The 26,553-nt window shown below is 46.8% G+C and overlaps 3 protein-coding genes across 5 annotated transcripts; all 3 read left to right on the forward strand.

The window, feature by feature from the left end:
* Nucleotides 1-3,854: 3,854 nt before the first annotated feature.
* LOC122378038 lies at nt 3,855-11,900 on the forward strand. Of its 2 annotated transcripts, XM_043358744.1 has the most exons (8): nt 3,855-4,113; nt 4,558-4,724; nt 5,597-5,692; nt 5,914-6,004; nt 6,284-6,373; nt 10,573-10,755; nt 11,140-11,369; nt 11,773-11,900. In XM_043358744.1, the coding sequence occupies exons 2-7, from the start codon at nt 4,633-4,635 to the stop codon at nt 11,317-11,319; spliced, it is 732 nt and encodes a 243-aa protein (XP_043214679.1). In that variant the 5' UTR covers nt 3,855-4,113; nt 4,558-4,632; the 3' UTR covers nt 11,320-11,369; nt 11,773-11,900. The 2 variants fall into 2 exon arrangements, 1 of the variants encoding a protein (XP_043214679.1); XR_006255960.1 differs by lacking the exons at nt 3,855-4,113; nt 11,773-11,900 and having other exon boundaries at nt 4,469-4,724; nt 6,297-6,373; nt 11,140-11,262.
* A 3,994-nt stretch (nt 11,901-15,894) lies between these two features.
* LOC122378039 lies at nt 15,895-20,263 on the forward strand. 2 transcript variants are annotated; one of them, XM_043358745.1, is made up of 8 exons: nt 15,895-16,153; nt 16,598-16,764; nt 17,637-17,732; nt 17,954-18,044; nt 18,324-18,413; nt 18,936-19,118; nt 19,503-19,732; nt 20,136-20,263. In XM_043358745.1, exons 2-7 carry the CDS (start codon nt 16,673-16,675, stop codon nt 19,680-19,682), a joined length of 732 nt encoding a protein of 243 aa, XP_043214680.1. In that variant the 5' UTR covers nt 15,895-16,153; nt 16,598-16,672; the 3' UTR covers nt 19,683-19,732; nt 20,136-20,263. The 2 variants fall into 2 exon arrangements, 1 of the variants encoding a protein (XP_043214680.1); XR_006255961.1 differs by lacking the exons at nt 15,895-16,153; nt 20,136-20,263 and having other exon boundaries at nt 16,509-16,764; nt 18,337-18,413; nt 19,503-19,625.
* Nucleotides 20,264-22,129: 1,866 nt separating this feature from the next.
* LOC122378040 lies at nt 22,130-22,767 on the forward strand. The gene is made up of 3 exons (XM_043358746.1): nt 22,130-22,206; nt 22,315-22,479; nt 22,609-22,767. The coding sequence occupies exons 1-3, from the start codon at nt 22,180-22,182 to the stop codon at nt 22,717-22,719; spliced, it is 303 nt and encodes a 100-aa protein (XP_043214681.1). The 5' UTR covers nt 22,130-22,179; the 3' UTR covers nt 22,720-22,767.
* Nucleotides 22,768-26,553: the final 3,786 nt, after the last annotated feature.

Below are 26,553 nucleotides of genomic sequence, written 5' to 3' on the forward strand. Positions count from 1 at the left end.
CGGCTGCCGGCTCCGGCTCCGGCTCCAATACTCAGTACATATTAAATACGGGTGGCAGAAAAAAAGAACATGGGATTGGTGCACGTTGCTTCTGCATTTGCACAACAAGGCTATTTTCATATTTTGAATACCGCACGTTTTACTGCCTGGAACTGCAAGATCGATTTGGCAAACCGAACTAGGTCAATAATTTTTTCCTCTTCAAAAAAAAGGAGCCGGAGTCGTCCCCTTTTTTGACAACTCTGGCTCCGGGCTATATTGTTTCGCGGATTCGGCTCCGGCTCCGGGCAAAATATGCCGGCTCCGGCTCCGCACCCCGGCCTTGCAGTTTGAGGCATGCCTCAAACTGAAAGTCTGGATCCACATGGGATCCACCCTGGTGCCCTAGCTAATCGCTAACTAGAATCAGCGCACACAGATGTCGCGGTTTATATGTACCGTAAACGGGGGTGACTTTGCCTCGCGGGGTGACTTTGCCATGCTTCTCGAAAAATCCTTTAGGGAGACCTACAGTGATATTTTACAAAGAATGTAATAATTTTTTTATGCACAAATGAAAGATAATTGATCGGCCTTCCAATATATCCATCACTGAGAGATAAGTTACCACTAAATACCTAACTGGGCTAAGGGCTTCATTTTATTGGAGTCATTGAACTGGTCAAATTTGAAGAGGTCCAAACTTTTCAGTATCTAGCCATGCTTTAGACCAACTCCGATGCTGAAACTTGGTATGGTTGATCATGACAAGATTGTTAAATTGGCATATCCAACAAAATTGTCATTTGTCACTTCATTTAGCTAAAAATTTTGGTGGCGATTTTTCCAAGTGAATTGCAGGCCACATGGGGTGACTGCCACCATGTTATCAATGCAAAAATGAAATACTTATGCGATGCAATTCAAAATATTTTTAATGTAGCATCATTTTGATCTCCAAACTGGTTATTAAAAAGTAGAAGTTTATGTGTTGAAAATTAACACAGGAATGCACAGTGGGAGTATAGAACGGCACAAATTACCAAAATAAAAAAGTGGATGAAGCTGGGCCCAACTTTTCAGCACAGCCAAGATCATCTACAACTACTGAGTTTGCCAGTAAGACTGGCTGAAGAAATATGTACCATTTTATAGATCAAAACGCTAATAATAAAAGTGCCGGTAAATTGCCGCAAGAACGTCCACTTTCTGTTCCTCTCAATGCCACTGCAAGAAAGCGGCAAGGTCCTATAGTACCGATACAATAATATTTTTGCTTATTTATCTATTCTGAACCATTTCTCAATTTCTATTTACTACGAAATGTCAATTATTTTCAACAAATATAATGTATTATATAAGTAATGTTTCTCTCCCTTTTTGTACATCATTTAAGAGCAAAAAACCTCGAATTGCTTTATTTCTTCCTATTAAACAATTAGGGATGGTGGCCCTTCCCCATACAGTGAACAAAAATGTTTGAAAAATATTTGTTAGTGTGTTAAAAAAACATTATTTGGCATGGTGGCAAAGTCACCCCTTTTTCAGTTTAACTTTGCCACGACTTATTTTCTTTAAAAATTTATATTTTTAGGCAAGATATAAATACGATAATAGCAAAACCCAAAGAGTTAATCTTCATCCGTGTTTTGAACATAGAGTCATCCAAATAAGTTAACAAGTTTAAATAATACAAGCGTCTAAAGTTGAAAGCATGGCAAGGTCACCCCCGTTTACGGTATATGCATAGATGTCGCAGCTATAGCGACACATGGCAAATGGTAGCAGACAGCAGTAGTTTCCCCTACCAAAGTGGCGGTTTTCTACCACAAATGCTCGTCGAGGTCGGAATTTCCAAATACGCCTGTTTCAGTCCATCAGTTAAATATGTGTGATAGTGTGATAATGACGATTTTGTTAATAAATTGCATTTGTTTCAGTGTCAGCTTCTAAAAGACAAGTTGGCAGAGGTGCCAGTGGAGCCGGTGAGCTACCAGGCAGCTAAGGCAAGCCGCCATATCCTGATGACGGCGGCGCTGGTGAGCTGCGTTGGTCGGCCTTCACACGTGACGGGTCTGACGGTTCCTTATCTGAAGGCCGCAAAGGTATGTCCATTAGCGACCTTTCATGCTCTCTCCTCAATTGTGTATTGTTTTCCCTTGTTGCATTGTTAGCTGCGCGAAGCTGCATTGTTTTCAGACTCATGATGTTTTCTACCTTTTCTATCTCCACAGGCAGCCATCATCAACGGTAAGAAGTCCCGGCTCATCCGGAACACCGACTACACGACTGCCGACTCAACGATCCTGGACGTGACTCATGACTGTGCCAGAGGCCATGTGGGAGCCGATGATCCTCTTCGTCGACCGGGAGAGGCCGGCAATAGTTATGTATGCTGCGGCGCCGGCTGCAGTGATAAGGTATTACACATATCTAAAGCGCCCATAATGTTTATGCATTACATGCTAGCTTTTCAGTCAGTATGAATTGTGTGTAAGAGTTAATGGACGAAGGAATCAGTAAGAGTGTGTAAATAAATACATCATTCGCAAGCTCCATTAGCATGGTGCAGTTTATATCAGTTCAGCCATTGTGTTCATGTTGTGAAATTTAAATGTTATGACGTCTGTTTACAGGTCTTTATCACACGCACCGGAACCAAATTACATACGTCAAACGCCAACCGGCTCTTCAAAGGCGTGTGGTGTCAGGCCTTCGGCGAGGCGGCCGCAAACTTCACGGCCCGTGGCGGCCGCTTTGGGGCCGTGATGGCCACGGTGGAGAATGCCCCGGACAAGCAGCAGTAAGCATTCGAGATGTATTTTTAGTTTATCTTGCACTTTTCGTCACCAACAGAAAGTTAAACTTTCTTCTTTTAAGTATATTCGTTTCAAACCTCTCAATGGCAAAGATCTTATTTGAAGCAGCATAACCACAGCTGAGCAAACATTCATTGATAACAAAGTTTTTGATCTACTTTAATTGCCAACGTATAAATACATGTCAGGGCCTCGTCTAAGGAATTTTCACGTGGGGGGGGGGGGGGGTGCAGAGGCCGAAGGAACCAAACCTAGGGTACCCCCAAATCCTGTTTTCCTCCTCACTCGAGGGCACGAGTGAGGAGGACGATATGGAGACGAGTCCATCCGAGACCTGGAGCCGCCTCCACCAGCGTGCATGGAGGAGCTGGGACTGGATCCCAACGGTGACTCGACCGAGGTGGCCGACCCCAAGCTCCGAGCGCAGCGCTACGGCATGGCGTACGCAGCTGGCTTCATCGCCAAGAAGTGCTCTCGGCTGGGCGCCCGCACGGACACCATCACAGAAGATGTCCCCGACGACGCCGGCTGGATTCGGCTCCTGAGTCGGGGCGGTCTCACCGTGCCCACCAGACACTGGCTCGGGCTCTTCAGCGAGATGGAGGCCACCAAGAGGCCAACTTCTGCGCCGTCCACCAGGACCAAGGTCAGCTGCGGCGCAACAAGCAGCCCGACCACCTGTCACGCGAGCCAGGCGTCGTTCGAGGCCTGGCCCTAGTGAAAAAATCCTACAGGATTTGTGCCAAAATCCTGTACGTCCCTGCAGGGTTGTGCAGGGTTGTTGGAGGAGCCGTACAGGATTTCATGCAGGGTGAGAAACGCACAGGGTGGCTGTACATGGAATCATGCAGGGTGCCCTGCAGGGCATCAAACAGGGGACCATGAACTGGATCCTACAGGGAGTCCTGCACGGCATTTGATGGGGAGCCCTGTAGGGAATCCTACTGGGCCATGTAGGGAATCCTACAAGGAGCCCTGTACACAGTCATACAGGGAGCCCTGTACGCAGTCATACAGGGAGCCCTGTACGCGGTCATACAGGGCTGATTCTGATTCTGACAGGCTGATTCGCAGTTTTTATCGTTATTACGTCGTTAGCAAGTTTTCTTTGATCTGCGCGGTGTAACGATGGTAGAGAAGGGATGTTCAGGAAGCAGGTCCAACCAATTTGCCTTCGTAAAATGGTTGGAGGACCCACCGAAGTGGAACGTGGTACCACTGAAGCACGTGAAGAGTAAAGGAGAGCCTAAAATCGGCGAGGTGGTTGAGGTGAAGTGGGGATCCACCTACCATCGCGCCCGTTTGTTGGATCTTGGTAAGTGTCTTGCATCAGTGGCTCTTGGTGGCCTCTGATGCTTTATCTTGCTTACCATTTTTATTCTCATTTATTTTTACATATCAAGTCTGAAGTAGATAAACATGAATATGTGAAATGGCTCTATTATGAATAGAGAAATTTATAGATAAATTATATCCATGAACATAGGCAGCGGAACGATTCCAGTTCAAAGCCTATGCTAAAAGTGATATATTTCCTTCAAGCTGGTGTAGCATCCCACACCATGCCTGCTCTGTAGTCTGCTATTACAAAGTCTTTCCTACCATGCAATGCCACAGAGCTTATGTTGATTTGCATACATTATTAGTGGGGCTTGGAAGATATCAGGCCTTAGAAATTACTTCCTCCTGTCTTCCATTGTGTTGTACATCATGCAGCTACGGCTACCTGGATGCTAATTGTCATGAATTGCTTTTGCAGGGACTCAAAATGCCATGGAGAAGAAGGTGTTAGAAGCAGGAGAAGAACAGTACCTGGGAAGCGCTCAGGATAGCGATGATTCTTCGGATGATGACCACTACGGCAAAGGGTGCAGAGCGAGGAAGTACAGGAAGGTGGATGATGAAGCTCCATCTACTGGGAAAAAAGTAGGTATATTTATGGTATATTCAATTAAAGGGACTATCCCACCTTTAACATGGGGTTTGAGTTGAGATAGCCAAGTTTGCGGCGTGGTTCAGAAACCACTATCTATCTAGGTTGCAACCCCCGCGGCCTCTTGGTGTTGAAGAAATTCGTTCCCTTCATTTGAAAATGGGCCTTGTACAAGGCCCTATCTTCAACATGGAGCGACCGTTAGTGTGACGTCACCTCGTTTAGTCATTCTGATTTAAATGGGTTTGTTCGTTGAAAAATCGCTTAAAACTTGGTCTGAACTTTGTTGTGGTGCCTACAGAGTAAAAAGAATCAGCTTTATGACAGTAATGTGGCCTGGGGAAGGAGGTAATTTTGGGCTGTGACGTCACATATTTGAAAGTTTGTGTTTGGAATATGGGAAGCCTAAGATGTTTAATGAAAAATAAATGCCAGAACCGTGTTCCTGGTCATCCAATCTATAAAGACGGGCACAATTTAACTGGTTTTAACAACATTTTAGAAGGTGGGATAGTCCCTTTAAGCAACAAGCTCTGATAACTGATAAGCGCCGGGTCAGGCTTTCCTCCCGTCACTGAAAGCCCTAAATGCAATATTGCAAATCCCAATTTACGGATGCTTAACCCGGTCTTGATCTAACTCTTGATCTCGCACTCAAGTTTCAGGCACTCATAAGAAGCTTCTATCTCAATCTTTTAATTGCTCGCTTATGTCACTGCTGCTTTTGGTTCCCAAGGTTTGCCCAGGTTAAGGCGTTTAGCCACCGCCCCTGCCCCACCCCCACCCCACCCCCGTGTTGATGAACCTCCCCAGCTGCAATTGTCGTGATGATGCTTGAAAGTCATATTATCTTTCGCTGTTTCAGGTCATCTAAAAAAAGGCGGCACAGAGGCAGCACGAGAAGTCGCACTCGCTCGAAGTGCTCAGGGAGGTGCAGAATGAGCAGCTGCGAGAGCCAAGGGTAAGCTACAGTTCAGTAAATAAATCTGATCAGGATGCATGGAAAAACGGTTTTGACATACCTAAACGATCAAGTTACCTACAACTTACATCCTATCAACCGACAACCTTCAACCTACGACCTACAATATCTGCTGTGGCACTGATGTGGCATTTAAAATTCATGTCCCCGTCAATGTCTCAAGAGCTGTGTTTGAAGCTCTAACCTGTTATTATTCTTAGGACTGCATCCAGTGCAAGGAGAAGGACGAGATCATCGGAAAACTGCGGAAACAGATCGAAGTGCTCCAAGACATCAACATCACCAGCAACAGTAAGCGTTGCCTTACACTACTAGTTATGATAACACACTTTTCAACAAATTTTATGCTGATGCAAAAATACTTTTTAGTGATGCTGTAGTCTACTTTGCTTTTGACAGTAGTTTAGGAGATATATGGGGGACAAGACAGTGGGTCGTTTCGGCCCCCTTCCCCTATGGGGCGCGGGTTAATACATTCATGAGACTGCCGAGTTTATTCTGAAAGCGCCCCCTCCCCCACCCCCACCAACCAGGGCAAAGGTTACTGGGTTTTGCTAATGAGGCTTGCTGGATGTTGTTGCAGACGTTCATGGACTCGCAAGGCGCCTTGAAGACGCCGTGATTTGGCTGGAAGAAAACAAAGGGCGGCTTGCGAAAGATGTACATTCGGCTCCTGAGTCGGGGCGGTCTCACCGTGCCCACCAGACACTGGCTCGGGTCTTCAGCGAGATGGAGGCCACCAAGAGGCCAACTTCTGCGCCGTCCACCAGGACCAAGGTCAGCTGCGGCGCAACAAGCAGCCCGACCACCTGTCACGCGATTCCTGTACGCATTTGGTTAAGCATTTCATCTTTTTTTTATACAATCCTGCATTACCCATGTGCATTTAAGCATAAATTTTGCTATGTTGACATTGACAAAGCTATTACAACACGGTGCATTGTGTTATCGTGTTAATTTCATTTATCTCCAACCAAAGTCGTTTGCATGTTGTCCCATTTGTTAGAGTTCAAAATAAAATGACGTGCACGAGGTAATTGTGTAAATTATCTATCTTACTATTTGAACAGGATCCATCTGTTTGTTTGTTTGTCTGTCCGCCACGCCATGTAGTGGGTTCAATTTAGCCGGCCTACAGGGCAGACGGTATATCGTAGGGGGTTGAAATTTGCACACTCTCTAGGTGACAGAGCGGGTCAGCGCCTTTTCTAGGTTTCGGCTCGGTGGGGTGCACGGTTGGCACGTGGCGCGCGCTGGAAGAACGCCAATGAAATTTTGATCGGTTCGTAGATCTTCATTGAGAGCCGGGGTCGACAAACTTTGTGAACTAAATGCATGCCGATCGGTGGCGGGTGCCTCGCATTGGCGGATGGGCAAGTTTTTAATTTGAATAAAAAGTGGCGAGAGAATGTGTTGATTTTCGTTCAATGGGTACAGTTTGTGATAGGAATTTATAAATGCACCGAGTTTGCCGCAATGCGCCACATTTGTCTCAAAGCGTCATTTTTTGTCGCAAATCGAACAGTTTTGTCAAATATGGTCCGATATGGGTGCAATTTGGTGCCAAAATGCATGCTGAATCGACGGGTGAAAATGCGCCGCGTTTGTCGCAATGCGCCACTTTTGTCACAAAGCGCCATTTCCGACAAAATCGAGTAAGGGCAATGGAATGGCACGAATTATTCTGTGACCTTACATGACCCAGCGGTGTTGGTAGGGGTAGGGATAGTGGTAGGGGTAGTGGTAGGGGTAGTGGTAGGGGTAGTGTAGTGGTAGGGGTAGGGGTAGTGGTAGGAGTAGTAGTAGGGGTAGGGGTAGTGGTAGGGGTAGGAGTATGGGTAGTAGTAGTAGTGGTAGGGGTAGATTTAGTGGTAGGGGTAGGGGTAGGGGTAGGGGTAGTGGTAGGGGTAGTGGTAGGGGTAGTGGTAGGGGTAGTGGTAGGGGTAGGGGTAGTGGTAGGGTAGGGGTAGTGGTAGGGTAGGGGTAGTGGTAGGGGTAGTGGTAGGGGTAGGGGTAGTGGTGGAGACAAAAGCAGAACAGTGGCCCGGGCTGATCCCAGCGGACGAGAGGTGACCTATGTGACCTGGCCTGACCCAAAGTGACCGGGGCTGACCCCTTTGGCCCGTCTTGACCCCGTATTACCCAAATTTCATCCAACAACGCCCTCAGAACAGTTCTTAATTCTCTTCACATTTCCGTCCATATCTATGCTTCTAGACGACACATCGACATGAATCAAACACCATTCGAAAGCAAATTGGCTGGTGCCGCAATTTTTCCTACCACGCAGCAAAGCAAGTGGCGCAGCCGCTTGTCTATACTACTATTTGAACAGGATCCGTCTGTTTGTTTGTTTGTCCGCCACGCCGTGTAGTGGGTTCAATTTAGCCGGCCTACAGGGCAGACGGTATATCGCAGGGGGTTGAAATTTGCACACCTTATAGGTGACAGAGCGGGTCAGTGCCTTTTCTAGGTTCCGACTCGCTGGGGTGCACGGTTCGCGCGTGGGGCGCGCCGGAAGAACGCCAATGAAATTTTGATCGGTTCTTATATCTTCATTGAGAGCCGGGGTCGACAAACTTTGTGAACTAAATGCATGCCGATCGGCGGCGGGTGCCTCGCATTGGCGGATGGGCAAGTTTTTAATTTGAATAAATAGTGGCGAGAGATTGTGTTGATTTTCGTTGAATTGCAACAGTTTGTGATAGGAATTTACAAATGCACCGCGTTTGTCGCAAGGCGTCACATTGGTCACAACACGCCATTTTTGCCGCAAATCGCACAGTTTTGTCAAATATGGTCCGATATGGGTGCAATTTGGTGCAAAGATGCATGGTCAATCACCGGAGCGCTGTTCGGCAGCCGGCTATTTTGTGTGCAGGGTATGACGCATTCCGCGAGCCGACGTCACGGGCGATGACGTCGGCTCGCGCGCGAGCCGGGCCCTGTTTCACCGGTGATAGCAGCAAGCTGCTATCACGTTTCGCGAGCTGACGTCATGTCGTGACGCCATACTGTTGACGTAATGGGTAGTTACGGCGCACGATTGCCGCGACCTTGGCGGCGGCATTAAGTGACGTATTAGCCTAAAAGTAAGAGTTTACGCTGTCATGATAGTATATATATTTTTGATATATATTTTTCCAATATGATTTATTTAAAAGAAGTTGGGTTTAGGAAAAATTTGGACATTAACTTCAAACATTTAGCTGATGACGTAAAACAATATTGCGGCAATCGTGCGCCAGAATTGCCCCTTACGTCAGCAGTATGACATCATCACATTACGTCAGCTCGCGCAATTTGATAGCAGCGTGCTGCTATCACCGGTGAAACAGGGCCCCGAGCGCCAACGACAAACTAACGGGAACCCTCGGACACCCTCGGGGCATAAACCGCGGAGTAGCGTGTTGAGCGAGCCTTATAAGGGAAATTCATATATTTTCGTTTCTCAAATGATAATCAGGGTATCTCTTACCTTTTTAGGTATCATTTAGGCTTACCTAACACTTCAGTTGCCAAATATCCGCAATTTATTCAAACGAAGGCATTTTCAGTAAATATCAATGCTATAGACCGAAATCTTTTGAATAAAAACTCCAACCAATAGAAATAAAAGTAACTTATTTTATTCCAACCATTTCCTCCACATTAACAACATAAAAACTCACTTTTACACACATCATTCATAATAAAGCATACTAACACGCCGCTGTAGACGATTGCGGCGTCGAGTGGCGCGCTGCTAGCGCTCTTTTTCGATCGCAGAGACCCTGCACGCGCGCGAGCACACTACGTCACGTCCGGGGGGCACAGGTATATGAAAAATCGCAGTGACGTAACACTTTTCTCGCTTCTCATTGGTCAATAGCCCGTTGCCGGGGTAACGTGCACGTATGTGAGCGCCGGCAAGAGTACTAGCCGGCCGCCGATCAGGGCTCGGGTGAAAATGCGCCACGTTTGCCGCAATGCGCCACATTTGTCACAAAGCGCCATTTCCGACAAATACGATTAAGGGTAATGGAATGGCACGAATAGGGGCGGGGCTGGGAACACTTTAAGTCTGATATTTTAGTACTGATTGGATCCAATTATTCTGTGACCTGACATGACCCGGCGGTGTTGGTAGGGGTAGGGGTAGGGGTAGGGGGTAGTGGTAGCCGGTAGGGGTAGTGTAGGGGTAGGGGTAGTAGTAGGGGTAGGGGTAGTAGTAGGGGTAGTAGTAGGGGTAGTAGTAGGGGTAGTGGTAGGGGTAGTGGTAGGGGTAGTGGTAGGGGTAGGAGTATGGGTGTAGTAGCAGTGGTAGGGGTAGGGGTAGATGTAGTGGTAGGGTAGGGGTAGGGGTAGGGGTAGTGGTAGGGGTGGGGGTAGGGGTAGGGGTAGTGGTAGGGATAGTGGTAGGGGTAGGGGTAGGGGTAGTGGTAGGGGTAGGGGTAGTGGTGGAGGCAAAAGCAGAACAGTGGCCCGGGCTGATCCCAGCGGACGAGAGGTGACCTATGTGACCTGGCCTGACCCAAAGCGACCGGGGCTGACCCCTTTAACCCGTCTTGACCCCGTATCACCCAAATTTCATCCAACAAAGCCTTCAGAACAGTTCTTCTTTAAATCATCTTCACATTTCCGTCCATATCTATGCTTCTAGACGACACATCGATTTGAATCAAACACCATTCGAAAGCAAATTGGCTGGTGCCGCAATTTTTTCCTACCACGCAGCAAAGCAAGTGGCGCAGCCGCTTGTTTCTGACTAAAAGAAGGGCTCTAGGATTTCTACTATACAAATACTTTGCCATTCCTTTTTTGTTGACGTTCCTTAATTGATTGGATTTTTTTGCATATGTATTTTGATTGTCGGGCAGGTATCCGTTGTCAACGTGGACGACTACGACGACGCTGATACAGGTGCCTCAGCCAGCCCAAGGGGCGAGGCGGGAGCTTCCCACCACCTATCCACCCCTGCTCGTCCACTGGCAATGCCGTCGACCAGTCGGACCGAAGCCGAAACTCCCACGAGGCGGCCAACTCACCATGACGTGAATATGGTAAAATACTTACCGGCGGCTGTTCGATGCTCATTCTTCTTGTGTGCACTCAATGGGTTCTGGAGGTGGTTTTTAGTACATTCACCTTACCAATCACTGCCGGCTTCATTTCTCTTGAATTAGTGCTGAGTTGTATATCACTTTTGTCTACTAAATTGCGCTACGAAGACGCGCGGTCCGAGCTATCGCAAAGGAATGAGGGGGAGGGGGACAGCAAGTGTCCTCCGCCCGGCGAGGCTTAGAGCGAAGTAAAGGTAGAAAGTAAAGGTAGCCCGCATGGTGTAGAAAGATTCAGAAAGATCTCCTGCGGTATTTAAAGGAATGTATGTTATTGGCAACACTGATTCAGAATACCTGTGTTGTGACTTGTCAATGTCCTGCCAGGTCACCATCGGGCCCTTCACGGCCATCACATCTGCGGCCTTTTGCCTCATCAACTTTGATGACAAGAAGAAGGCCATTCGCGACATGATGATGGCCGTATTCGGAAAAGAGGTGCTGGGCAGCTCCTCTATGAGGGGACACCGGACAAGCATGTCCCCTCAACAAGAACAAGGGGCTTGAGCAGCCGACGAGGCCGGCCCTTGATCAAGGGAAGCTTCGTGATGTTATCAGTAAGTGATGTTTAGCCTTGCTGTTCATCAGCCAGCCATACCTGGTGATCGGACGGTATGATAGTATGATTCAATAAGGACTCGGTGAATGTTCTTAATTTTACAACCATGTTTTATTGATGTTATTGATATTCATGCCATTTTTAGTATCAGACAGTTTAGAACAAAAATACTTGTTTTCACTTTAACGCTGATACCCGCTTCAAAGATTATTAGCAAAATAGCATTGCTCAAAAATGCAATATAAATATAATACTGAAATATGTAAATAAAAAATATCCAATTAAGAATAGAATAAAGCATTTTGAAAATGATCTTTATTATATTCATTTAATGTGAATAGTAGTGACTAGTGAGTGAACAAAACTGAATACTGTATCGATGTTTTCTTTTTCTTTTTTAGCGTTCTTGGTCAACCGGCTGAAGATGCCCGAGTCGGAAGTAAAGGACGTGATAAGAAAGAAGATAAACGACGAGAACAGCGCGGCCCTGAAGGCCAAGAAGAGGGCCGAGCAGGGCCAGTAAGGGCGCAGTGTCATTTTGATCTCCAAACTGGTTATTAAAAAGTAGAAGTTTATATGTTGAAAATAAACACAGGAATGCACAGTGGGAGTATAGAACGGCACAAATTACCAAAATAAAAAAGTGGATGAAGCTGGGCCCAACTTTTCAGCACAGCCAAGATCATCTACAACTACTGAGTTTGCCAGTAAGACTGGCTGAAGAAATATGTACCATTTTATAGATCAAAACGCTAATAATAAAAGTGCCGGTAAATTGCCGCAAGAACGTCCACTTTCTGTTCCTCTCAATGCCACTGCAAGAAAGCGGCAAGGTCCTATAGTACCGATACAATAATATTTTTGCTTATTTATCTATTCTGAACCATTTCTCAATTTCTATTTACTACCAAATGTCAATTATTTTCAACAAATATAATGTATTATATAAGTAATGTTTCTCTCCCTTTTTGTACATCATTTAACCCTATTAGTGGCAGGCTCCTGGCTACCCCCTATTAGTGGCAGGGGGGGGGGGCTGTTTACGACCCCCCCTTGATATCTCGAGATCTAAAGGGCCGATTTTCAAAATTCAAACGGCATTCGATTTCTCTCAACGAGATCTACATTTCTAAAAAAAAAAAAATTGAAAAATGTCAATAGGGGGGTAGAGGGGGGTAAAAACGGGCGAATTGCAGATACATTTTAGACTGTTTATCACGGCCAGGTTTCTGAACCAATCTTAACGCAACTTTTGCCGATCGATAGAGAATGAACCAGGAATTCACATGGATCCTAAAAATATGCATTTTCAAAAATCATAGGCGGATACAGATCATTGAGATTGGGGGTACACAAAAAGTATAGTAAATAAGGTTTTTGTTGGTACTGTTTCTAAAAAGGGTGTCAATGGTCTTGTTATGTTACAATTTTCTTATGAGAGAACGACTAAAATTGTATTGGTCATGCATAGGCGGTGTCAGGGCACCTATGTTGGGAGGTAAAAAATAACCCCCCTTTTTGGACGCCTGGATCCGCCTATTATAGCAAAAACGTGTCAAAAGAGGATGCACAATAACTTTATATATGTTATCACATGATACCTTTCATTCACTGTTCGTAAAACTGGTGCAGCATCGTGATCTTCGCCCAAATGACTCGCTTCACGAATAGGACCCCCCAATTCCCAGTGCTCTGGAGCCGCCCCTGGTAAAGTTATGAACTTGAAATTTTCAGGGAATGTGCCCAATTTAGTTTTAGGAAAAGTCAGCAAATTTCAGCATCGTAGCTTCAGCGGTTTCGGAGATATTCCCGAAAAACCTGAGGGGTGGATAAAAACAACCCCCCCCCCTGCCACTAATAGGGTTGAGAGCAAAAAACCTCGAATTGCTTTATTTCTTCCTATTAAACAATTAGGGATGGTGGCCCTTCCCCATACAATGAACAAAAATGTTTGAAAAATATTTGGTGTGTTAAAAAAACATTATTTGGCATGGTGGCAAAGTCACCCCTTTTTCAGTTTAACTTTGCCACGACTTATTTTCTTTAAAAATTTATATTTTTAGGCAAGATATAAATACGATAATAGCAAAACCCAAAGAGTTAATCTTCATCCGTGTCTTGAACATAGTCATCCAAATAAGTTAACAAGTTTAAATAATACAAGCGTCTAAAGTTGAAAGCATGGCAAGGTCACCCCCGTTTACGGTATATGCATAGATGTCGCAGCTATAGCGACACATGCAGTGCAAATGGTAGCAGACAGCAGTAGTTTCCCCTACCAAAGTGGCGGTTTTCTACCACAAATGCTCGTCGAGGTCGGAATTTCCAAATACGCCTGTTTCAGTCCATCAACTACCGTCTGGATAGCTGGGGTCATGCCATGAAGTCGCAGCGATGGGAGAGAGAGAGCGACACCACGCGCGGCAGGCCGCCGCCGTGGTCCCGATGCGACAGCAGGCCGACTTCCTTGAGGTATGCCGCTTTAATTGTATTTTATTCCTAGACGAGTGGAAGCTATATAAGTTAAATATGTGTGATAGTGTGATAATGACGATTTTGTTAATAAATTGCATTTGTTTCAGTGTCAGCTTCTAAAAGACAAGTTGGCAGAGGTGCCAGTGGAGCCGGTGAGCTACCAGGCAGCCAAGGCAAGCCGCCATATCCCGATGACGGCGGCGCTGGTGACCTGCGTTGGTCGGCCTTCACACGTGACGGGGCTGACGGTCCCTCATCTGAGGGCCGCAAAGGTACCTATGTCCATTAGCGACCTTTCATGCTCTCTCCTCAATTGTGTATTGTTTTCCCTTGTTGCATTGTTAGCTGCGCGAAGCTGCATTGTTTTCAGACTCATGATGTTTTCTACTTTTTCTATCTCCACAGGCAGCCATCATCAACGGTAAGAAGTCCCGGCTCATCCGAAACACCGACTACACGACTGCCGACTCAACGATCCTGGACGTGACTCATGACTGTGCCAGAGGCCATGTGGGAGCCGATGATCCTCTTCGTCGACCGGGAGAGGCCGGCAATATACTGCGGCGCCGGCTGCAGTGATAAGGTATTACACATATCTAAAGCGCCCACAATGCTTATAAATGTCTATGCATTACATGCTAGCTTTTCAGTTAATATGAATTATGTGTAAGAGTTAATGAACGAAGGAATCAAAAAGGGTGTGTAAACAAAGACATCATTCGCAAGTTCCATTAGCATGATGCAGTTTATATCAGTTCAGCCATTGTGTTCATGTTGTGAAATTTAAATGTTATGACGTCTGTTTACAGGTCTTTATCACACGCACCGGAACCAAATTACATACGTCAAACGCCAACCGGCTCTTCAAAGGCGTGTGGTGTCAGGCCTTCGGCGAGGCGGCCGCAAACTTCACGGCCCGTGGCGGCCGCTTTGGGGCCGTGATGGCCACGGTGGAGAATGCCCCGGACAAGCAGCAGTAAGCATTCGAGATGTATTTTTAGTTTATCTTGCACTTTTCGTCACCAACAGAAAGTTAAACTTTCTTCTTTTAAGTATATTCGTTTCAAACCTCTCAATGGCAAAGATCTTATTTGAAGCAGCATAACCACAGCTGAGCAAACATTCATTGATAACAAAGTTTTTGATCTACTTTAATTGCCAACGTATAAATACATGTCAGGGCCTCGTCTAAGGAATTTTCACGTGGGGGGGGGGGGGGGTGCAGAGGCCGAAGGAACCAAACCTAGGGTACCCCCAAATCCTGTTTTCCTCCTCACTCGAGGGCACGAGTGAGGAGGACGATATGGAGACGAGTCCATCCGAGACCTGGAGCCGCCTCCACCAGCGTGCATGGAGGAGCTGGGACTGGATCCCAACGGTGACTCGACCGAGGTGGCCGACCCCAAGCTCCGAGCGCAGCGCTACGGCATGGCGTACGCAGCTGGCTTCATCGCCAAGAAGTGCTCTCGGCTGGGCGCCCGCACGGACACCATCACAGAAGATGTCCCCGACGACGCCGGCTGGATTCGGCTCCTGAGTCGGGGCGGTCTCACCGTGCCCACCAGACACTGGCTCGGGCTCTTCAGCGAGATGGAGGCCACCAAGAGGCCAACTTCTGCGCCGTCCACCAGGACCAAGGTCAGCTGCGGCGCAACAAGCAGCCCGACCACCTGTCACGCGAGCCAGGCGTCGTTCGAGGCCTGGCCCTAGTGAAAAAATCCTACAGGATTTGTGCCAAAATCCTGTACGTCCCTGCAGGGTTGTGCAGGGTTGTTGGAGGAGCCGTACAGGATTTCATGCAGGGTGAGAAACGCACAGGGTGGCTGTACATGGAATCATGCAGGGTGCCCTGCAGGGCATCAAACAGGGGACCATGAACTGGATCCTACAGGGAGTCCTGCACGGCATTTGATGGGGAGCCCTGTAGGGAATCCTACTGGGCCATGTAGGGAATCCTACAAGGAGCCCTGTACACAGTCATACAGGGAGCCCTGTACGCAGTCATACAGGGAGCCCTGTACGCGGTCATACAGGGCTGATTCTGATTCTGACAGGCTGATTCGCAGTTTTTATCGTTATTACGTCGTTAGCAAGTTTTCTTTGATCTGCGCGGTGTAACGATGGTAGAGAAGGGATGTTCAGGAAGCAGGTCCAACCAATTTGCCTTCGTAAAATGGTTGGAGGACCCACCGAAGTGGAACGTGGTACCACTGAAGCACGTGAAGAGTAAAGGAGAGCCTAAAATCGGCGAGGTGGTTGAGGTGAAGTGGGGATCCACCTACCATCGCGCCCGTTTGTTGGATCTTGGTAAGTGTCTTGCATCAGTGGCTCTTGGTGGCCTCTGATGCTTTATCTTGCTTACCATTTTTATTCTCATTTATTTTTACATATCAAGTCTGAAGTAGATAAACATGAATATGTGAAATGGCTCTATTATGAATAGAGAAATTTATAGATAAATTATATCCATGAACATAGGCAGCGGAACGATTCCAGTTCAAAGCCTATGCTAAAAGTGATATATTTCCTTCAAGCTGGTGTAGCATCCCACACCATGCCTGCTCTGTAGTCTGCTATTACAAAGTCTTTCCTACCATGCAATGCCACAGAGCTTATGTTGATTTGCATACATTATTAGTGGGGCTTGGAAGATATCAGGCCTTAGAAATTACTTCCTCCTGTCTTCCATTGTGTTGTACATCATGCAGCTACGGCTACCTGGATGCTAATTGTCATGAATTGCTTTTGCAGGGACTCAAAATGCCATGGAGAAGAAGGTGTTAGAAGCAGGAGAAGAACAGTACCTGGGAAGCGCTCAGGATAGCGATGATTCTTCGGATGATGACCACTACGGCAAAGGGTGCAGAGCGAGGAAGTACAGGAAGGTGGATGATGAAGCTCCATCTACTGGGAAAAAAGTAGGTATATTTATGGTATATTCAATTAAAGGGACTATCCCACCTTTAACATGGGGTTTGAGTTGAGATAGCCAAGTTTGCGGCGTGGTTCAGAAACCACTATCTATCTAGGTTGCAACCCCCGCGGCCTCTTGGTGTTGAAGAAATTCGTTCCCTTCATTTGAAAATGGGCCTTGTACAAGGCCCTATCTTCAACATGGAGCGACCGTTAGTGTGACGTCACCTCGTTTAGTCATTCTGATTTAAATGGGTTTGTTCGTTGAAAAATCGCTTAAAACTTGGTCTGAACTTTGTTGTGGTGCCTACAGAGTAAAAAGAATCAGCTTTATGACAGTAATGTGGCCTGGGGAAGGAGGTAATTTTGGGCTGTGACGTCACATATTTGAAAGTTTGTGTTTGGAATATGGGAAGCCTAAGATGTTTAATGAAAAATAAATGCCAGAACCGTGTTCCTGGTCATCCAATCTATAAAGACGGGCACAATTTAACTGGTTTTAACAACATTTTAGAAGGTGGGATAGTCCCTTTAAGCAACAAGCTCTGATAACTGATAAGCGCCGGGTCAGGCTTTCCTCCCGTCACTGAAAGCCCTAAATGCAATATTGCAAATCCCAATTTACGGATGCTTAACCCGGTCTTGATCTAACTCTTGATCTCGCACTCAAGTTTCAGGCACTCATAAGAAGCTTCTGTCTCAATCTTTTAATTGCTCGCTTATGTCACTGCTGCTTTTGGTTCCCAAGGTTTGCCCAGGTTAAGGCGTTTAGCCACCGCCCCTGCCCCACCCCCACCCCACCCCCGTGTTGATGAACCTCCCCAGCTGCAATTGTCGTGATGATGCTTGAAAGTCATATTATCTTTCGCTGTTTCAGGTCATCTAAAAAAAGGCGGCACAGAGGCAGCACGAGAAGTCGCACTCGCTCGAAGTGCTCAGGGAGGTGCAGAATGAGCAGCTGCGAGAGCCAAGGGTAAGCTACAGTTCAGTAAATAAATCTGATCAGGATGCATGGAAAAACGGTTTTGACATACCTAAACGATCAAGTTACCTACAACTTACATCCTATCAACCGACAACCTTCAACCTACGACCTACAATATCTGCTGTGGCACTGATGTGGCATTTAAAATTCATGTCCCCGTCAATGTCTCAAGAGCTGTGTTTGAAGCTCTAACCTGTTATTATTCTTAGGACTGCATCCAGTGCAAGGAGAAGGACGAGATCATCGGAAAACTGCGGAAACAGATCGAAGTGCTCCAAGACATCAACATCACCAGCAACAGTAAGCGTTGCCTTACACTACTAGTTATGATAACACACTTTTCAACAAATTTTATGCTGATGCAAAAATACTTTTTAGTGATGCTGTAGTCTACTTTGCTTTTGACAGTAGTTTAGGAGATATATGGGGGACAAGACAGTGGGTCGTTTCGGCCCCCTTCCCCTATGGGGCGCGGGTTAATACATTCATGAGACTGCCGAGTTTATTCTGAAAGCGCCCCCTCCCCCACCCCCACCAACCAGGGCAAAGGTTACTGGGTTTTGCTAATGAGGCTTGCTGGATGTTGTTGCAGACGTTCATGGACTCGCAAGGCGCCTTGAAGACGCCGTGATTTGGCTGGAAGAAAACAAAGGGCGGCTTGCGAAAGATGTACATTCGGCTCCTGAGTCGGGGCGGTCTCACCGTGCCCACCAGACACTGGCTCGGGTCTTCAGCGAGATGGAGGCCACCAAGAGGCCAACTTCTGCGCCGTCCACCAGGACCAAGGTCAGCTGCGGCGCAACAAGCAGCCCGACCACCTGTCACGCGATTCCTGTACGCATTTGGTTAAGCATTTCATCTTTTTTTATACAATCCTGCATTACCCATGTGCATTTAAGCATAAATTTTGCTATGTTGACATTGACAAAGCTATTACAACACGGTGCATTGTGTTATCGTGTTAATTTCATTTATCTCCAACCAAAGTCGTTTGCATGTTGTCCCATTTGTTAGAGTTCAAAATAAAATGACGTGCACGAGGTAATTGTGTAAATTATTTCTGACTAAAAGAAGGGCTCTAGGATTTCTACTATACAAATACTTTGCCATTCCTTTTTTGTTGACGTTCCTTAATTGATTGGATTTTTTGCATTATTTGTAACATTGCAATGTATTTTGATTGTCGGGCAGGTATCCGTTGTCAACGTGGACGACTACGACGACGCTGATACAGGTGCCTCAGCCAGCCCAAGGGGCGAGGCGGGAGCTTCCCACCACCTATCCACCCCTGCTCGTCCACTGGCAATGCCGTCGACCAGTCGGACCGAAGCCGAAACTCCCACGAGGCGGCCAACTCACCATGACGTGAATATGGTAAAATACTTACCGGCGGCTGTTCGATGCTCATTCTTCTTGTGTGCACTCAATGGGTTCTGGAGGTGGTTTTTAGTACATTCACCTTACCAATCACTGCCGGCTTCATTTCTCTTGAATTAGTGCTGAGTTGTATATCACTTTTGTCTACTAAATTGCGCTACGAAGACGCGCGGTCCGAGCTATCGCAAAGGAATGAGGGGGAGGGGGACAGCAAGTGTCCTCCGCCCGGCGAGGCTTAGAGCGAAGTAAAGGTAGAAAGTAAAGGTAGCCCGCATGGTGTAGAAAGATTCAGAAAGATCTCCTGCGGTATTTAAAGGAATGTATGTTATTGGCAACACTGATTCAGAATACCTGTGTTGTGACTTGTCAATGTCCTGCCAGGTCACCATCGGGCCCTTCACGGCCATCACATCTGCGGCCTTTTGCCTCATCAACTTTGATGACAAGAAGAAGGCCATTCGCGACATGATGATGGCCGTATTCGGAAAAGAGGTGCTGGGCAGCTCCTCTATGAGGGGACACCGGACAAGCATGTCCCCTCAACAAGAACAAGGGGCTTGAGCAGCCGACGAGGCCGGCCCTTGATCAAGGGAAGCTTCGTGATGTTATCAGTAAGTGATGTTTAGCCTTGCTGTTCATCAGCCAGCCATACCTGGTGATCGGACGGTATGATAGTATGATTCAATAAGGACTCGGTGAATGTTCTTAATTTTACAACCATGTTTTATTGATGTTATTGATATTCATGCCATTTTTAGTATCAGACAGTTTAGAACAAAAATACTTGTTTTCACTTTAACGCTGATACCCGCTTCAAAGATTATTAGCAAAATAGCATTGCTCAAAAATGCAATATAAATATAATACTGAAATATGTAAATAAAAAATATCCAATTAAGAATAGAATAAAGCATTTTGAAAATGATCTTTATTATATTCATTTAATGTGAATAGTAGTGACTAGTGAGTGAACAAAACTGAATACTGTATCGATGTTTTCTTTTTCTTTTTTAGCGTTCTTGGTCAACCGGCTGAAGATGCCCGAGTCGGAAGTAAAGGACGTGATAAGAAAGAAGATAAACGACGAGAACAGCGCGGCCCTGAAGGCCAAGAAGAGGGCCGAGCAGGGCCAGTAAGGGCGCAGTGTCATTTTGATCTCCAAACTGGTTATTAAAAAGTAGAAGTTTATATGTTGAAAATAAACACAGGAATGCACAGTGGGAGTATAGAACGGCACAAATTACCAAAATAAAAAAGTGGATGAAGCTGGGCCCAACTTTTCAGCACAGCCAAGATCATCTACAACTACTGAGTTTGCCAGTAAGACTGGCTGAAGAAATATGTACCATTTTATAGATCAAAACGCTAATAATAAAAGTGCCGGTAAATTGCCGCAAGAACGTCCACTTTCTGTTCCTCTCAATGCCACTGCAAGAAAGCGGCAAGGTCCTATAGTACCGATACAATAATATTTTTGCTTATTTATCTATTCTGAACCATTTCTCAATTTCTATTTACTACCAAATGTCAATTATTTTCAACAAATATAATGTATTATATAAGTAATGTTTCTCTCCCTTTTTGTACATCATTTAACCCTATTAGTGGCAGGCTCCTGGCTACCCCCTATTAGTGGCAGGGGGGGGGGGCTGTTTACGACCCCCCCTTGATATCTCGAGATCTAACGGGCCGATTTTCAAAATTCAAACGGCATTCGATTTCTCTCAACGAGATCTACATTTCTAAAAAAAAAAAAAAATTGAAAAATGTCAATAGGGGGGTAGAGGGGGGTAAAAACGGGCGAATTGCAGATACATTTTAGACTGTTTATCACGGCCAGGTTTCTGAACCAATCTTAACGCAACTTTTGCCGATCGATAGAGAATGAACCAGGAATTCACATGGATCCTAAAAATATGCATTTTCAAAAATCATAGGCGGATACAGATCATTGAGATTGGGGGTACACAAAAAGTATAGTAAATAAGGTTTTTGTTGGTACTGTTTCTAAAAAGGGTGTCAATGGTCTTGTTATGTTACAATTTTCTTATGAGAGAACGACTAAAATTGTATTGGTCATGCATAGGCGGTGTCAGGGCACCTATGTTGGGAGGTAAAAAATAACCCCCCTTTTTGGACGCCTGGATCCGCCTATTATAGCAAAAACGTGTCAAAAGAGGATGCACAATAACTTTATATATGTTATCACATGATACCTTTCATTCACTGTTCGTAAAACTGGTGCAGCATCGTGATCTTCGCCCAAATGACTCGCTTCACGAATAGGACCCCCCAATTCCCAGTGCTCTGGAGCCGCCCCTGGTAAAGTTATGAACTTGAAATTTTCAGGGAATGTGCCCAATTTAGTTTTAGGAAAAGTCAGCAAATTTCAGCATCGTAGCTTCAGCGGTTTCGGAGATATTCCCGAAAAACCTGAGGGGTGGATAAAAACAACCCCCCCTGCCACTAATAGGGTTGAGAGCAAAAAACCTCGAATTGCTTTATTTCTTCCTATTAAACAATTAGGGATGGTGGCCCTTCCCCATACAATGAACAAAAATGTTTGAAAAATATTTGGTGTGTTAAAAAAAACATTATTTGGCATGGTGGCAAAGTCACCCCTTTTTCAGTTTAACTTTGCCACGACTTATTTTCTTTAAAAATTTATATTTTTAGGCAAGATATAAATACGATAATAGCAAAACCCAAAGAGTTAATCTTCATCCGTGTCTTGAACATAGTCATCCAAATAAGTTAACAAGTTTAAATAATACAAGCGTCTAAAGTTGAAAGCATGGCAAGGTCACCCCCGTTTACGGTATATGCATAGATGTCGCAGCTATAGCGACACATGCAGTGCAAATGGTAGCAGACAGCAGTAGTTCCCCCTACCAAAGTGGCGGTTTTCTACCACAAATGCTCGTCGAGGTCGGAATTTCCAAATACGCCTGTTTCAGTCCATCAACTACCGTCTGGATAGCTGGGGTCATGCCATGAAGTCGCAGCGATGGGAGAGAGAGAGCGACACCACGCGCGGCAGGCCGCCGCCGTGGTCCCGATGCGACAGCAGGCCGACTTCCTTGAGGTATGCCGCTTTAATTGCATTTTATTCCTAGACGAGTGGAAGCTATTTAAGTTAAATGTGTGATAGTGTGATGATGACGATTTTGTTAATAAATTGCATTTGTTTCAGTGTCAGCTTCTAAAAGACAAGTTGGCAGAGGTGCCAGTGGAGCCGGTGAGCTACCAGGCAGCCAAGGCAAGCCGCCATATCCTGATGACGGCGGCGCTGGTGACCTGCGTTGGTCGGCCTTCACACGTGACGGGGCTGACGGTTCCTTATCTGAAGGCCGCAAAGGTATGTCCATTAGCGACCTTTCATGCTCTCTCCTCAATTGTGTATTGTTTTCCCTTGTTGCATTGTTAGCTGCGCGAAGCTGCATTGTTTTCAGACTCATGATGTTTTCTACCTTTTCTATTTCCACAGGCAGCCATCATCAACGGTAAGAAGTCCCGGCTCATCCGGAACACCGACTACACGACTGCCGACTCAACGATCCTGGACGTGACAGTGCCAGAGGCCATGTGGAACGGATGATCCTCTTCGTCGACCGGGAGAGGCCGGCAATATACTGCGGCGCCGGCTGCAGTGATAAGGTATTACACTCCGGCTGCAGTGATAAGGTATTACACATATCTAAAGCGCCCACAATGCTTATAAATGTCTATGCATTACATGCTAGCTTTTCAGTTAATATGAATTATGTGTAAGAGTTAATGAACGAAGGAATCAAAAAGGGTGTGTAAACAAAGACATCATTCGCAAGTTCCATTAGCATGATGCAGTTTATATCAGTTCAGCCATTGTGTTCATGTTGTGAAATTTAAATGTTATGACGTCTGTTTACAGGTCCTTATCACACGCACCGGAACCAAAGTACATACGTCAAACGCCAACCGGCTCTTCAAAGGCGTGTGGTGTCAGGCCTTCGGCGAGGCGGCCGCAAACTTCGCGGCCCGTGGCGGCCGCTTTGGGGCCGTGATGGCCACGGTGGAGAATGCCCCGGACAAGCAGCAGTAAGCATTCGAGATGTATTTTTAGTTTATCTTGCACTTTTCGTCACCAACAGAAAGTCAAACTTTCTTCTTTTAAGTATATTCGTTTCAAACCTCTCAATGGCAAAGATCTTATTTGAAGCAGCATAACCGCAGCAAACATTCATTGATAACAAAGTTTTTGATCTACTTTAAGTTCTACTTAAGTTTTGATCAACGAAAAGTTCCCCCAATATATTTGAAACTTCTTATACACTGGTACGGGCATCAGAGAATGAGTGTCAAATGGGCCAGTAAGGAATCAGTGTCATTTTCCATCCAGAATGGTGTAAGACAGGGCGGAAACCTCTCCCCATTGCTATTCAATGTATATATTGATGATCTGTTGATTAAGTTGCGTTCTCTTCGAACTGGATGTTTTGTTGGCGATTGTGCCGTCAGTGCAGTGGCGTACGCACATACAGGACATTCCGTGCATGCCCTGTCCCTTTGGCTCATCGTCCCCGGCGCCCCTCTGTCCAGTGTTGGCGCTCCTCCAGTCGATAGCGGCGCGCTTCTAGTTGATGGCGAAGCCCCTCTGTCCAGTATTGGCGCTCCTCTGGTGATAGTGGCGCCCTCCTAGACGATATGGTGGCGCGATGGCGCCCCTTTGTCCAGTATTGGCGCCCCTCCAATCGATAGCGTCGCGCTCCTAGATGATGGTGGGTGGCGCCCCTCTGTCCAGTGTTGGCGCCCCTCCAGTCGATGCCCTGGTCCTTCGCAAATTCCTGGGTACGCCACTGCGTCAGTGTCATCGCCTATGCGGATGATATAGTGCTTCTATCCCCCACCAGACAAGGGCTTCAGACTCTGGTGGATCAGTGTGAATGTTTTGCTGTGTCCAGAGATATAAGGTTTAATGTGCAAAAAACTGTGTGCATGGTTTTTAACCCTAGGAAGCCTTATAAAGCTAGTCATTTAATGAACTCTAAGGAGCCAAAAATCGCACTGTGTGGTGAGAATCTGAAATGGGTCAGTCAATTTAAATACCTTGGCCATATCATTTCTAATGACTTATGTGATGTGCCCGATATTCGAAGGGTAAAGCGTTCAATGTACTATATGACCAACATGCTTTATGCAAAGCTCAGGCATGCTAATAAGAGTTTACTTATAAAATTATTTAAGTCATACTGTACACATATGTATGGATGTGAACTATGGAATGTTGATACCAATCAGAGATCTCTTCGTGAAATGCATGTAGCGTATCATCGGTGTATTAAAAAGCTTATGAATTTGCCCCTTGGAACCAGAAATCATGAACTGTGTCATCGAGTCAAATTACTTACTTGTCCTATGCTTCTGGCTAAAAGACAGCTCATGTTTCACCGTCGCATCAATCAAAGCAGTAATGGTATTGTCCAGTGTATTAGAAATAGTGTAATAGGCCGTAATGGATTATCTGCGAAAGCTAGCCTCGCAATACGGAGACGCTACGACCTACTAGGCTTGGATTTCAGTGCCATAACTCCATTTGACTTACAAAACATATTTATGTCAAACATTGAGCGTATAGTCAATGAACGCATGATGAGGCGGGACCACCTAGATGTAATGACCTAGATGCCTGACTGGGTAAAACGTAGCTGAGCTATGTCTGCATGTTCGTGTGTTGTGTTGGTGTGCATTGTTATGTGTTGAATATGTACCGTGAAATATCGGTGCGAAATAAATGGATTATTATTATTATTATTATTATTTAATTGCCAACGTATAAATACATGTCAGGGCCTCGTCTAAGGAATTTTCACGGGGGGGGGGGGGGGTGCAGAGGCCGAAGGAGCCAAACCTAGGGTACCTACCCCCAAATCCTGTTTTCCTCCTCACTCGAGGGCACGAGTGAGGAGGACGATATGGAGACGAGTCCATCCGAGACCTGGAGCCGCCTCCACCAGCGTGCATGGAGGAGCTGGGACTGGATCCCAACGGTGACTCGACCGAGGTGGCCGACCCCAAGCTCCGAGCGCAGCGCTACGGCATGGCGTACGCAGCTGGCTTCATCGCCAAGAAGTGCTCTCGGCTGGGCGCCCGCACGGACACCATCACAGAAGATGTCGCCGACGACGCCCGCTGGATTCGGCTCCTGAGTCGGGGCGGTCTCACCGTGCCCACCAGACGCTGGCTCGGCCTCTTCAGCGAGATGGAGGCCACCTTCTGCGCCGTCCACCAGGGCCAAGGTCAGCTGCGGCGCAACAAGCAGCCCGACCACCTGTCACGCAAGCCAGGCGTCGTTCGAGGCCTGGTGGCCCGTCTGCGTGCAGTGGCGGCGGAATAGGGGGTGCAGGGGGTGCAGCTGCACCCCCATCGAAAAACATGGGGGTGCAAACATATCTTTTTGCACCCCCAAAATCCGTACAAGGGGCCCGTCGCACCATCCAATACATTTCTCCTGAAAACCAGTGATCGTGAACCGAACACTGATGTGGAATAATCCGGTATGTCCAATTATGGTCAGGAGCGCCCCATGCTAGTCTTTGGGGCCCCCACACCGGCTAGAAGTGTCCTGAGCCGCGTTTGGTGCTCCACGCGGCATCTGAGGGCCCCCCCCACGACGGCCTCAGAGGGCCCTTTTATGACGATCTCTGAGGGCTCCCAACTGAGGGCTTTGTCCCCTAGGGCCCTACAACGGCCACTAAGGGCCCTCATGACGACTACTGAGGGTCCCACAGAGACTCCAGGGCCCCAAGGAGACTCCAGGGGCCACGCTGGCCTCTGAGGGCACCTATGACGGCTTCTGAGGGCCCTTACGATGATCTCTGAGGGCTCTCACGACGAACTCTGTCCCCTGGGGCCCTATAACGACCACTAAGGGCCCTCATGACGACCGCTGAGGGTCCCACAGGACTCCAGGGGCCCCACTGGCCTCTGAGGGACTCTACGACGGTCTCTGAGGGTCCTTGTGACGGCCCTAGACCCAACTCAAGTCTGAAGGCCCATTTGGCTTCAGACGGCCCAGCGACGGCCTCTGAGGGCCTCAACACAACCAGGCTGCAGGGGCTATGCTGGCATCTGAGGGCTCTGCAACGGTCTATTGAGGGCCCTAACAACAATGGCCTCTAGCGGTCTTACCAAGGCCTCTGAGAGCCCTGCAAAGGTATCTTAGGGCCCATGAAGACCCTCAATATGACCAAGGACCCTCATGACGACCTCTGATGATCCTCTCGAAGGCTTCTAAAGGCCCTCACAACAACTCCTGAGGACCCAGGACGGTTCCTGAGGGGCTGAGGGCCCTGACGACGACCTCTCTGGGCCCTCACGATGGTCTCTAATACCAAACGCAAGCTCCAAAGGCCCACACTGGCGTCTGAGGGCCCCACGACGGCCTCTGAGGGCC

Source organism: Amphibalanus amphitrite, unplaced genomic scaffold, assembly GCF_019059575.1.
Source record: "Amphibalanus amphitrite isolate SeventyFive unplaced genomic scaffold, NRLGWU_Aamphi_draft 000054F_arrow, whole genome shotgun sequence".
Classification (NCBI taxonomy): domain Eukaryota; kingdom Metazoa; phylum Arthropoda; class Thecostraca; order Balanomorpha; family Balanidae; genus Amphibalanus; species Amphibalanus amphitrite.